At 39.4% G+C, this 14,338-nt stretch overlaps 1 protein-coding gene across 3 annotated transcripts in view; it reads left to right on the top strand.

The window, feature by feature from the left end:
* PLXNB2 (plexin B2) overlaps positions 1-14,338 on the top strand; it is a 256,734-nt gene that overhangs the window by 197,343 nt on the left and 45,053 nt on the right. For all 3 annotated transcript variants that reach the window (XM_027894893.1, XM_027894891.1, XM_027894892.1), the window contains 4 exons: positions 1,903-1,984; positions 7,865-8,037; positions 9,451-9,599; positions 12,539-12,647. In XM_027894893.1, coding sequence (XP_027750694.1) covers positions 1,903-1,984; positions 7,865-8,037; positions 9,451-9,599; positions 12,539-12,647 — 513 coding nt within the window. The remainder of the gene's footprint in view (positions 1-1,902; positions 1,985-7,864; positions 8,038-9,450; positions 9,600-12,538; positions 12,648-14,338) is intronic.

The raw sequence follows: 14,338 nt of genomic DNA, 5'->3' as shown, positions 1-14,338 counted from the left end.
TACATCCTGAGGACCTCGCTGCCACCGTCCAAGCGTGCTTGGCCCCGGCAGATGAACCTCAGGATTAAAGGGTGGGCTCAGTTCCGCGCACACTGTGTCTCACCTAAAAAATCCAATGCGCAGGCTGGAAGGTGTAAAAACCTTCCCCGGTTCTTCGTTCGCGAAGAGACTGGCCATACAGCGTTATGATCTGATTATTAAAATTATTAAAGAGATGCCTCTGCCCAAATTAAGGTGCAAAGGAGACCATGTCCTGAAGTCAATTGGATGGATTTTTATTTAACAGTAAATGTTAGGCAGAGAGAGATAGAAAGAAATAGGGAAAAGAGAAGGTTCAGCAGGAGAGAAAGAGAGTGACAGAGAGACAGAAGTAGAAAAAAATATCACCACTCTCTGAACTCCAACATCCTGTTGTTCTTCTTCTTGTGGTCTTTTTTGTGGTGAGAATCCCAGACTTGTCAAAGTGATGTTTGCAGTCTGGATCTGTCAAGGGATGCCCGGGGTGATGAGGAATCCTGGTGGTGGGTGTTTTCTTTTGCTTAGGGTGGGTAGAAATGCCCCCAGTACCTCCCCTGGCATGGGGAATTTTACAGTGGATGATATAATACTAGATCACATGACATTTCATGAGTCCTTTACACCTTGTAAGATGTTACAGCTGCCTGTCACATTAGTGCAGTTGAGTCAATTATGGCCCATCAGCAGAGATTAATACCTTATGGCTTCATATGAATGTTTGGTACTTCCCTGGAGGGGAGCTACCACAGCTGAGTCATTTGTATAAGGACAAAGAAACACTACCCCACCTCGCAGGATTTACCTGTTTCATTACCTTGTTAAACACCCAGCTTGTAGCCTGAGGTGGTGGGTGTACACATCCTCAGCACCTGGGCATGAGCTTGCACCTTGATTGCTTGAACCATTAGCATTCCAGTCCCTCACACTTGTGGATACATTCTTCTCCTGGGATGATTGGACAATAGTATCACCTTTATCTTATCTCAACTTCTAGTGACAGTCCAAATTAGTAGCCATATTTGGGTAGGCAGGAGCTTTGGTGAGCAGTTACTTCTTTGCACAGTTTGCTACTGTGGACAAAAGTCTTTCAGTGATTTTAATGATGTTTAAGCCACTAATGATTTCAATCTCTCACAAGTAGTTATGCTTCTTTCTCTCTGGTTTATTTTACTAAGAAAGGAAATAATATTTTGAAAATAGTCTATTTTCTAAGCTCAAAGTTTGACTCACAAATGAAATGCTGAATTTAAACTTTATGTCTTATGAGCTAACAGTAGCTTTGAGAAATAATGGACATTCATGCATCATTTGTGCCCAGCACAAAGCATTTTCTTTATAAAGCCTCTGTATTTTTCTTTGCTCTTTTTCCTTCCCAATAATTGTTACTAATGCTGTCTTTCAACATGAGCAGACGCTCATGTCTTGGAGCACGTGAACCTTGTGATTTGGCTGTAAAATGAGGAGGTTGTACTGCAAAAGATGCGAAATTTCCTCTCCATGTGGTGTGAGTCTGCTGTGCCCACAGAAGTAATGGGGCCAGATGGTGTGGGAAGGGAGAACTCAGCAGGGTCAGCAGCTATACTTACTGCATCTGAACAGTACTTTTGCTGCTTTGATACTTATAACCAAATGTAAATTAAATTAATGGTAAGCGAGTATTCAGATATTGCTGTCTCTTGGTACTTGAAAATTCTGATTGTGAAGGATTAGGTTCATTAAAACATTTTTCTATAAATATATTTGGCCAAGAGGAAGAAAAGGCCATAAGGCTTGAGAGCATTTCTAAAACCTTCACAACTCTGTTTATTGAGAATCACAGAAAATGCATGAAATCAACCTTGCCAAATGAAGGTATAAATATCTCTATTTTGTCATCTTTTTCAGTTCTCCTATAGTGCAAATGAGACTCTACAACTTAACTTATCCATAAGAACAGATAAGGTCAAGATTGACAGCAAACTGATGGGTAAGTATGAAATATGAAATTAAAGGGAGGTTAATTACAGTAAACAGAAATCTATTCCTTCATAATTTGGAGTCATGTGAGTAAGAATGTTTGTAGGTTTTGCTGATTTGGTTTAATCTATTAAATCTGACAGATCAAAAGTGATTAATTCTAAAGTAATGCATCAAACATCAGTGTGCTCAGCAAGTTTGCTGATGACACCAAGCTGTGCGGTACGGTTGACACGCTGGAGGGCAGAGATGCCATCCAGAGGGACCCTGACAGGCTGAAGAAGTAGGCCCTTGTGAACCTCATGAAGTTCAGTAAGGCCAAGTGTAAGGTCCAGCACATGGCTTCGGAGAATCCCAGCCACGAATACAGGCTGAGGTATGAAGGAATTGAGAGCAGTCCTGCAGAGGACTTGGGTGTGAAAAGCTGGACATGACCCAGCAATGTGCATTTGCAGCCCAGAAGGCCAGTTGTATTCTGGGCTGGATCAAAAGAAATGTGACCAGCAGGTTGAGGGAAATTATTCTCTCCTCTACTCGGCTCTCATGAGAGCCCATCTGGAATACGGCACCCAGCTCTTGGCCCACAACATAAGAAGGACACAGACATATTGAAATGAGAACAGAGGAGGGAAGGCCAAAGAGATGATCAGAGGGCTGGGGCACCTTCACCATGAGAAAAGGCTGGAAGAGTTGGGATCATTCAGCCTGGAAAAGAGAAGGCTCTGGGGAGACATTGCAGCCTTTCAGTACTTAAAAGGGGTTTATAAAAAGGACAGGGACAAACTCTTTGCAGGAATTGTTGCAATAGGACAAGGGGTAATGGTTTTACACTGAAAGAAAGTAGATTTTAATTAGATATAAGGAAGAAGGTTTTTACAATGAGAATGGGGAAACACTGGCACAAGTTGCTGTGCTGGTTTCGGCTGGGATAGAGTTTGTTTCCTTCACAGTGGCTAGTACGGGGCTATGTTTTGGATACCAGAGAAGTGGTAGATGCCTCATACCTGGAAACACTGAAGGTCAGGCTGGACCAGGCTCTGAGTAGAATCATAGAATCACAGAATATCTTAAGTTGGAAGGGACCCACAAAGATCATCAAGTCCAGCTTCTGAGTGTACACAGGACAATCTCCAAAAAAAATTTGATCTAGTTGAAGGTGTCCCTGCTTATTGCAGGGATTTAAATAGATGACTTTTAAAGGTCTCTTCCAACCCAAATTCTTCTCTGATTCTATAATTCTATGATTCTATGATTTTTTGAGATTGCTTTTGCTCTGAAGGGCAGTGCTAATAACAAAGCTTCACTTACTTAAATAGTTTGATTATTAATTTTTTCTATTACCGCTTCCCTTCCTCAAGGCACTTTCCTCATAAAATAGCAGAAAGGGGATTGTTCTCACTACTGCTCATACAGACTTCACCTGAAATCTCAACTTTTACCTGTGTCTCAGCTTAGACAAGTTCTACAGTCCCTGTGTCTGCTGGCAATCAGTAATATACGGAAACATTGTGTGCTTTCAGCTCATTATTTTATTCATTTATTTATATGACAAAAAAATTATAGCACAATGACTGCATATCTGATAAAAATTTCTTTATGAATATAAATTTCTTTATTTCTTTCAACATACAACAATGAAGCAATTATGTCTGTGAGTCTAGTCCTGAGCTGAAGTAAGGAAGCTCCTTCAAAATCTTTGGAAGAAATCTAGGAGCTGAGACCTACCTTCCTGTCCTTTGGACTGAAGTTTAAGGCAGAATATTGCAAGAACTATGAGGCAGCACACTTATTATTTGTGTGATGAGTCAACATCAGGAAAACTAATACCAATACTCTAAGTAATTTCCTCTACAGATTGAATCTCCAGACCCTGTTTCTCCAGCTGGACAATATTTAAATGTATTCCCTTTCTTATTGGCAGCATAGAACTATGTTTTTAGAAGATTTTCCTTATGTCTCTTTGTGCAGTGTTAAAAAGCACTTAAAAGAGGATCTGGCATGAATATTACAGGGAGGTCATGTTACAAACTCACACTGCTTTAATTTCCATTCCAGAGGCTGTCACATTTAAAACTACAAAATTTTGGCCAAATATCCCCAACACCTTTTTTTAAGTCTGGGAAAAACATAACCCCTCCCCCCCCCCCAAAGTACCTAAATTATTAAGAAAATGTTATCATTCAGATTGAAATACAGAACCCTTGCAAGAGGGGAATTGAAAAATTATCAGCAAATGTCTCTTCTTATTATAAAAGAGATTTTTTTAATTCCAAATGCTGTCTGTCTTTTAGACTTCTTTGCAATATGAAATCCACAGCGTAATGTGTTTTTATGCATCTTGAAAAGAATTGGCTTTGGGTATATGGTTGCTGCTGAGAAGCACCTTTGAACCTGCCAGTGAAAGAACCCTTTCTTTGTACAACACTTAGTGAATACTAAGTTATGATAGCGTTTTTACATCTCAAGCATCAGGGGTTCTGAGCAGTATGAAATCCAATATATCCCTTTTATCATTTGTCCTTTTTATCAATGATATCACAGCTGGTATCTCAAGGTGAAGGATAAGAATCTGAATCTAATGAGTGGCCTGCTGCTGCTACATTTAATGAGCTGTTCAGTGAACGGGGGGAGTGGTTAATACTTTAAAGTCATGGCTTTCTCCATCACATTTATGCAACTGGATGTGGGGAAAGTCAAGACATTGCAGTGCTGACATTGTTTACTGAGGGATGGGATAAGAATCCCTGTCCAACCAATGAAGGATAACAAAGTAAACATATTCCCATGCTGTACCTGGTTGACCGTGTGGTGGCATGGGTGAGAAGTGCTGAGTTCAGGCAGCCAAGGGGAAAAATTGTTTAACAATATTACTTGTTCAAGTGTCTGTGCAGTAGCAACCTTTCAGAGAGCTGGAATAAGAAAGGAATCTGGTTCCCACAAACGCAATTCACAGCATAGGTGTGAGGAAACTTTTCCTTGCCACTGTCCACGTTGTTTCTTCTGCTTATAAACACAAACAGCAGCATACCAGGGCTGTCATACTGGTGCTTTTCCACAGCACTACATTTGCATCCAACATACAGAGTGGATAACTGACAAACAAACTGTTGGAAATATTGCTTGGGTTATGTTTGTTGTTCAGTGACTTCCATATCAGTGTGCTCATTCTATGAAGCAAATTATGCTGCTCCTGCTTTGTGCAATTCCTTGGAAATTCAAGATAGAGACTGAATCAAATGTATACACTTTCATTTTTCAGTGTTAAAAATACCAAAGTCCTTTAGTTTTGCATACACCTCCAATGATACCTCAACTGCATTTGTGCTGGTAAAATTACTTGAAATCAAGTGGATATGCTGATTAGAGGTAGGAGGAGTTAAAACCAGGCTTCATCATTGCATCAGCTCTTCAGTGTACAGGAAAGAATAAAAACCTGTTATTATATTAAAGACTAGTTGTGAAACAGAATGCTGAGGGTTTAAAATATATAACATTTAGAGAAAAACTGCCTGTATGAGACTACATGCTGTGGCAGAGAGACAGTAGCCAAGATTTGGGCATCTGCAATATTGTTCATGCCTTGCAGGGGAATGAGGCCACTGCTGAAAAAATAGCATTCTCTTTTTACTTTGTCATTTCAGTAGAAATCTGACATGGTAGTCTCCTGGAATTAGATTTTAAAAGCTACTACTGTTGCTGTTACCAAGCGCTTTGAAAATGTTAGTGACTGGAAGGTGTTTTGCCCATCTCCTTTCTAGAGTCCTGCTCCTCTGAGAATAAAAGCTTTCTTTAAATAGACATTTTTAATGGCCTTACCATATGTGATCTCAAAGGGAATTGCCCTTGTCCACGTCTGTTTATTTTCCTTTATTTTCTGCATCTTCAAGGATGAACCTCCTTTGAAAAACAACCAGTGTCACTCAGGTTACTGTTTCGTCAGACATAATGAGCACATAAAACAGCTTATCACTACTGGAAAGGGGAGATGTTGAGTTTCTGTCTTGTACACCCCTGTGCTGTTTTCAGCTGGTGTAGTTAATGTTCTTCACAGTGGCTAAAGGGGCTGGTTTGGATTTGTATTGAACACAGTGTTGATAACAGAGATGTTTTTGTTGTTGCTTACAACAAAAACTGTGTAAGCAGTGCTTACACAAATCCAAGGCCTTTTCTGCTTTTCATGCTGCCATGCTGGCAAAGAAGTTGAGAGTGCATGGGAGGTTGAGAGAAGACAAAAATGGAACAGGGGACCCAAACTGACCAAAGGGATATTCCATACCATTAATGGCATCATGCTCAATATAGAAAGCCGGGGGGAAGGAGGAAGAGTAGGCATTTGGAGTGATGGCATTCGTCTTTCTCTTCCTAAGTGACTGTTATATGAGATGGGGCTCTGCTGTCCTGGGGATGGCTGAACACCTGCCTGTCCATGGGAAGCAGTGAATTAATTCTTTGTTTTTCTTTGCCTGTGTGTGTGGCTTTTTCTTTCCCCATTGAACTGTCTTTATCTCAACCCACGAGTTTTCTGCCTTTTACCCTTCCAATTCTCTCCTCAATCCTGTTGCTGGGGGAATGAGCAAGTGGCTTGCGTGGTACTTGTTTGCCAGCTACAGTTAAACCACAACAGCCCCATTCCCATCTGTAAGCACATTTAACTCTTGAAAGAGCACAGGAGGAAACCTAGATATAATCTGCTGTTCTGGTAAGTTAAGTTGATTTGCAAGACTCAACAAGTGCCAGAGCCTCAGTAGCAGAGATGAGAGGCTGTGTGGCCAGAAAAGCAGAGAAGCAAAGAGTAGAAAGAAGCAGGAAAAAAAGGAGCAGATAAAATCAGAAAAGAAGTTTTCTTCTTTACAACATCCATCTCACCTTTCCAGGGAAGCACAGCACTCAGACACTGGGTAGTCTGTGCAACTTGCACACTTCCCCTAGAGAAATGTGTGGCATCTTTTCAGTCTGTTTTCTTCTGGGCTAGTTCTCAAGTGCATCCCCATATGGTTTTTTGCAAGCCCAGGCTCTCCGTATGGTGCTGAACCACACAGCTATGTCTCAAGGCTTTGCATCTATTTGGGAAAATTAGTTTTATACAATGACTGTGCATCATGCTAGAGATTGATGGGAGGCCAAAACAAGTTTAGTATCTGGGACAGTTGGTGAGTCGTTCATCAGTAAGAGAGGCATGACTGTCAGACATGATTTCTCGGCTCAGAAAAGCTAAAACTAAACCTCACTACAGAAGGATAAGGCATACATCAGGATGACGTTTCAAGACAGAAGGGAAAACAAAAGCGAGAAAATGGAGAAGAATGGAGAAATGAAGAGGTATTAACTTGAACAAAGGATAATACTTCATTTAGTGTTAACATTCTATTTAGTTCAGGCATTAGTGATGATTATGGAAAGTCCCAAATGTCCTTGAAACATCCTACAAAGGCAAGTCTCTTCCTTTAAATCTGCAACTGGCAGAGGTCCCATACCACCTGATGTCTGTCCCTACTAACACCCACGCAGAGTCTATACCCTTCCACATACGACTAGTGGTGCTCCAGGAGGACCTGATTTTTGAACTAATCTTTGAACAGTTGTATGAGTTATTGACATTAGTCAAAGTAAGGACTTTGTACTTGAATGTTTTGACAGTACCTGAATGACAAAAATTCATTTGGATTCTACTTGATAGTTTATTCATAATCTGCACATGGATAGATTTTGGGTTTTTCCATAGATGGAAAAATTATGTTCTCTCAACATGATTCAGGGTTAAGGACAGAATGTACTTATTACTCACATGACTCCTCTGAACTTTGTACACAGGGTTAGTTTCCTTCTTAAAGCACAGAGTATCCTTAAAACAGTGGAAAATGTCTAAGTGTTTTTACCATTCATCTTTCAGTGACTCTGTACAACTGCTCTTATGGACGAAGTGACTGCAGCTTGTGCCTCGCTGCCCAGCATGACTATAGGTGTGTCTGGTGTGAAGAAGAGGGCAAGCCCAGCAAGTGCGTTTATGAAAAGCTCTGTCATGCTCCTCCCACCAACACGTGTCCTCCTCCAGAAATCACTCGTGTAAGATTGCTTTTTTCTCTTTCTACCAGGAATATTTTTCAGGAGAAAGCATCCAAGCAGGCTCATACTGAAAGGCAGGGTTTTTTCCAGCCTCTGAAATAGCTGAAAGGAAATAATGTCAATAGTGATGTGTGTGAGAGATTTGTAAAGACTCAGAATAAGAGACTGAATGGAGTCTTTGAGACTCCTTGTTTTTCAAGCCTTGTCCTCTCTGTGCCAGAAGCCAGGCTAGCGGTGTACTTAAAATGTGGCGCTTGATTCTTGGGTATTAGCATAGGATTTTTTCTCCCCCAAAGTCCTTTATACCTGCAATAAGTCTGTAAGAGAGGTTCACTGCTCCTGCAGCTACAAGCACTTAGCAGGCTTATTAACAGGTTTCAAGCTAGACTTTTAAATAGTATTTAATAAGGGAGCAGGTTGTTTCTGCATCACAGTATGTTTTCCAGGTGTCAGTAATATTTTCCAGTCCACATCAGAATCAAACCCAAGGTTGTAGAATTTGAGAAGTCAGACAGGCCAAATGTGCACCCTTGACTTAATCTGCAGTTGGAGCATTCACCCAGGGTGAGGGAAGAGTGTTGTCCACCTTGGTGGACCAGCAGCCAGAGGCAGCCATGTCTCTGTGCTCAGACTTGCTTAGACCTAAGAAACTGATTTTGATGGAGCAGACTTTAAAGTGCAACCTCCCTTTTCTTGATGGCAAACTTGCAGTCTTACAAAGATGAAGACCTGAAAAGGTTCTGCCAGAGGTGCTCCAAGTATTACATATGAAAGCAGGCTCGTCTCCCAACAAACATTCTGATTTCAAGTGCCTGTTTGGGCTGTATTTCAGTCTAAGGAGTCCACTGCAACTGCAGGATCTTCTCTGTCCTCATTTTACTTGCAAATTACTCAGTTAGCATCAGCCCATGTACTGCACTCACATGAGATACACGAAGATCAGAGGACTAGAGGAAATTTTGAAGACACTATTTGGGACAGCACTGTGTGTTAGGAAGGTGCACTGCTCTGATGTGAACCTAAAGGGAGAAAATCATGGCAAAAAAATGCTGGAAAAGCTCCATGGAAGGATTGATTGTGAAAGGAACCCAATCCATTTGCTTTTCAAAATCATGGTACTTTGCGGAGGAAGCAAACTTAAAACAGAATAAACCCGAGGCAAGAGTTTTGTACAAAACAGTCTGCCTTAGGAGATGTGAAATTTGCAGCTGATGAATATGGGTTCTGAGCTAACCAGATGATTAATTAACATTAAAAAGTTACATAGTGTGTTTTTGTGTAGGTCCTAAAAGAAACATCTACATTTCAAGTGTGGGTAAGTCAAAGTAGCTTTAAATAATATGGAAGAGCAAAATGGTCACTGCAATATTTAATTTTGCTTTTTTTTTTTAACTTTCCTTCATGCGAACACAGATTGAGCCAGAAACTGGACCACTAAGTGGTGGAATTCTTTTGACCATAATAGGATCTAATTTGGGAATAAAAGCAGAAGATGTAAAAAGTGTAATGGTGGCAAACGAGGAATGTCTTTTCAAAGAGGAGTTCTACTCTGTTTCCACAAGGTAATTGATGGAAACTTTTCACAAGATTTTAGAAGAAAAAAGGAAGTTCTGGATGATCTTCTTGTGGTTACAAAAGTTACCAGTAGGAAAAAGAACTAGTCTGATATACTTGCAATATTTAATAGAAATGTGTGAGTCTTTATTTAAAATTGTTAGAGATTGTAACACAGCAACAAATTTACAATGGTGTACTATCATCCTGCTTCTAATTGAATTTTTTTTTCTTACTTGATTGAAAAGCTTTCATAAACTATTACTGCACATATATCAAGACTATTTATTTGTTTTTAAATTAAAGGCATTCTACATGTACATCTATTATTAGAAACTTTGCTAAATCTGAACCATGGTGAAGCCAAGCATACAAAATTTATGGAAAAGTACACAAAAGAAGAGAAAACTTGAATCTTTCTGTTTTAGTCCAGTCACAAAGTTTCTTTTCTAGGGGCAGGAAGGGCACATAGAGTTTAGGTTTAGCTGTAGATGACTAATTTTCATCTCAGAGCCAACAAGTCCATGGATGTTGAATTGCCCAAGCAGGTTAGTAGATGTTTTGCAGATTGCTTGTCACACTCTTAAGCCGTGCCAAAAATTAAAACAGAGTGCTTAAATTTTTCTAGGTGAATATCTAGGTGTTTGTTACAGATTATATCAAACACCTAATTTTAAGAGGGAAATACCCTTTTGATATTAGCTGATGAAAAGCATAGCATGAAGGTTCAGTAGTAATATTAGGAGTAATGACACACTTTAGGCAGTGGGATTTTTCTTTCATTCACTTCTGATATTTAAAGCTTCAATTGAAACACTGGCTTTCTTTCTCTTCAGTTAAAGTGTGACACAGTAACGTTTTGCTATTCTTGTGGTGTGTTTTGAAAGGGATTTTGAAGATAGCTAAGCAATTTTTTTTTTTTTAGCTTTTGAAAAATGGTTAACTTTAGTCAATTTATGGATTGGTTATTAGAAGCTTCCCAGGCCCCTAGGACTCAAGAATGTAAAGAATAACTGTTTATTTCTTACTACTTCCCATTTTATTGCCATCAATCCTACATTTACATCTACTTCACTATCCACAGAATTCCAAACTTTTTTACAGTCATGTTTTCCCTTTCCCTATTTTCAGTGTTTGCAAAGGCTGCGCTGAATTGCAGCATAGACTTACAAGAATTTCCTCAGCCTCTTGGCTTTTTCTAAAGCTTTTTGATATTTTTAAATACATGGAAAGGAGCCAGAACTGTGATGACTGGTTCCTTGTATCATAGCAACATTACTGGTTTCCTAAGTTCTGGCAGTGTAGTAATGGGTGAGAACAAATGCAACTTGCATCATGTCATTTATCAGCAAATTAGTGAGTTTTGAAGGATGTTCTCCATTAGGGAAGCCTTAAAAAAGAAGTTATTAAAAATCTTCAATAGCATATCTATAACTTGCTGCCTTTATCTTCCTCCATTCTTGTGTTTTATTATTACTTTCTTTTGTATAGTTAAATTAAAAAACAATAATAAGTGCCTTGTCTTGCTCCCTTGTCCTTCTGCAGTAAAAAGCTAGTCTTTTTAGGAGACAGTTGCTCCCATGTGCAGCAAGATTCAAGGCACTTAAGGCTGCTTTCTGGCTCTGCAGTGATTTAATTGTTGGCCTTCGAGAAGTCTGTTCTCATTCTTTGTAGTTTTCCATTAGTAACGTGGGGGAAGGGAGGCAATGCCAGCGCTGGTGAGGGGAGGGAGCTTTTCTCAATTAAAATCTCTGCTACAGTGTTTCCCCCACACATCCCCTGCCCCGGCCCCTGATTGCCTTCCCTAGCTTGACATATGGTAAAAACTCCTCCCAAGGAACCGTTTCCTGTTTCTGCCTGACAAGAAGATAAAACTTCCAAGAATACAGTAGAGAGATGATGAGGAACAGGCTCAGGCAGCCATACACATGCCAGGACATGCAAGAATCTGGGGAATTTTGTCCATTTGCCAGTACCCACTAAAAAAAGTCCGGAGTGATCTGCAGAGGGACTTGACAATCCTTTTATTATAAGTCCCACTTTAAGTACATTATACGCAGTAATTTGGAGTTGTTGAGGGCTGCTTTGGGATTTTTTAAAGCAGTTGTGCACTGCTTAGGGAAGATTAGGGAGTGACAGAAATGAGCAGTGATCCTCAGGGTGTGTCCTATATGAAACTGTCTGACTGCACAGGCTGCAAGCATTATATACCTCCTTATCTAATTATTTTATCAGCTCTGCATTAAACATTTGTTCCAGTTTTCAAGTGTGTCGAATCCTTATTGCCTTTTTATGCCTTCATTCTGTGAGTCACCTGTTTGAAATAAAATTTTAAACATCTTAGCTATCACTCAGCAGCAGTGTTATTTAAGGCAGTGTTTTCTTGGCCAGTGTTCCTTGACCTCTGATTTTGTGTGTGTTCTCTGAAAATTTATTTTCAGAGAACAGTAATTCTAAAGGGATTTTGATCAAAGGTGTGAAAAGGCAGTATTTTGAAGCTGAAATATAGCAGGATGCACAACAAAATTATCAGCAGCTAATACACACAAAATTCTAAGATAGCTGATGATCTGATGCTTGCATCAAGCGGGTGGGGGCCCCTTGGGTTTTTTAAACATCATGAAGTCCACTGTAAGTCTTTTGTTGGGTTAGAGAGATTCAGGCTTACAGACTGAATTTGAGCCTTCTGTAGAAGGCACCTCTACTAACAGGCTGCCAAATTAGCTGCTGTGTACAGTGCTCAGGTTTCAGTTTTATGAACCTTTAGATAGAAGAGCAAACTATTCTTGGATGGTTTTGCCAGGAATCTGAGACAGTGTTCAAGAACATTGTATAGGGTAAAGCAAAGTGAGTGCTTTTGCTGGCAGTGTGTGTGGTAGCTCACATACATTGCATTGATATTGCAGCTGTTACTTATAGCAGATAAACTTACATTCTTTCTTGTTAGGATTGTGTGTCAAGTTGGACCAATGAATGAACCACAACAAGGTGAAATTGAAGTTAACATCAATGGGAAATTAGGTAAATCACCAAGTGAAGTGCTGTTTACATACCAGGTAAGTGCATTTTTTTTCAAAGACCTGTTTTATACTTTGTGCATGACTTAAGTTAGAAGTTTACTTATTAAGCACAGAATTGCTTGTGTTTGTCTTACAAACTGTTTGATCAATAGCACTGTCATTCAAGAATGTTAGAAAACACTTAACTTCAGCATTTCTGTATACAAAAGGTGTACCAAAGATCTATTCTGATCAATAGGTCCAGAATCTCAAAACAGGATGATGTTAGCTGCCATATGAGTTAAAAAGATGTGGTAGAAAAAAATCTTATTTAACAGTGACATAATATCTCTTAAGTGTCAATATTGAATTGGAAAAAAAGCACTTCAAAAAATCAGTTATTCTCTAGACACACGATATTTAGTCTAGTCTATGTTCTTAATGAGAAGAATGGATGCAGGGCAGCTGAAGAATAAGTAATGACAGTACATTAATTTCTTTAATAATTTATTTAATTCAAAAACACGGCATTCAGAGCCACAGGTAGGATGATGTGTGTTCATATAACATGTGCTTTGTTTTCAGTGTGGCTATGAAGGAGAATTTAATTTCTGTCTTAATTGCTTTGCTCTAAATGTGGCCCTAGCTTATAGCTGATCTAGCCTGTGATTTTAGCAGCAAGTATCTTTATCTGTATCTATGAGGTCTTCAAAATTTATAAGAGCCTATGATAGTTGAGAGGTTTAAATAATCTCAGTCCTCATATTGATACTCAAAATTACACCTATAAATTATAAAACTATAAAATATAAATGGTGGGTTAGGCTTTTATCTTCTCCCTTATTTAAACTTCTGTCTCATTAATTCTTGATATCTTGTGAGAAGGAAAGGAAAAGAGTAGGTAGTATGCTGTGGGGATAAGTCAAAAATTACATTTAACTGAGAAGAGGACATTCTTGTTTTCAGAAAACAGGCTAGAAGAGGGTTTCCAGTAGTTTCTAAGCAAATACCTCTTCTCTCTGGTACTACATCTGCAAAAAATCTCCCACCGTTTTTGCTTGAATATCTCATCTGTTCCTTTGTGGAAATGTAGGTTATGATTAAGTCTTGCTTTGTCCGTCTCAGTCATCTTAACTGGAGAACAATGAAATAATCTTCCATGTGTATGTTTGTGGTCTCTAGACAGATGCTGTGACAGTAAGCCCTACTTGAGATGAGATTTTGACATGAATCTATTGTGTTGGGTATGTTTTGCACCAGTTCTCCAATGCATCTGTGTGTAAAGATTCTCCCACAGTTTGCATGGCAAGCACATGAAGTTGTTCTGGAGTGTGTTTAAATGTAATCTGAAGCCCATATTTAGGCTTCAAAACCTGTCTGTGGACTTGTTCTCATGTGATTCCCTGCTCAGCCCATCTGAGAAGCAAGATAAGCAGCCACTGCTTTTGGCTGCTTCCGGGAAAGATTCTTACTTGCCCATCAGTAAGGCGCTAGGAAAGCCTGCTGTGCACAGGCATCCTCCAGGAGGATGTTTTCCTGCAAGCCCAAGACTCCCTGTATGCTAATCTCTGCCTGCATTGAGGTTACTGAAAAATCAGATGCCTAAGCTCACTGCTGATAAAGATAATTTTTATTTTCTGCAAAAATCTTTCCTTGGGGACCCTATTTACAATATGCAAAGCAATGACAAGTATTACAATTAACACCTTAAAACTGATGATGTTGGTTTCTAGTTTCATTTATCTTTA

This window comes from Empidonax traillii, unplaced genomic scaffold, assembly GCF_003031625.1.
Source record: "Empidonax traillii isolate 1590-97213 ecotype Southwest subspecies unplaced genomic scaffold, ASM303162v1 scaffold447:size986111, whole genome shotgun sequence".
In the NCBI taxonomy this organism is placed as follows: domain Eukaryota; kingdom Metazoa; phylum Chordata; class Aves; order Passeriformes; family Tyrannidae; genus Empidonax; species Empidonax traillii.
This window is presented reverse-complemented; position numbering and strand designations above follow the sequence as displayed.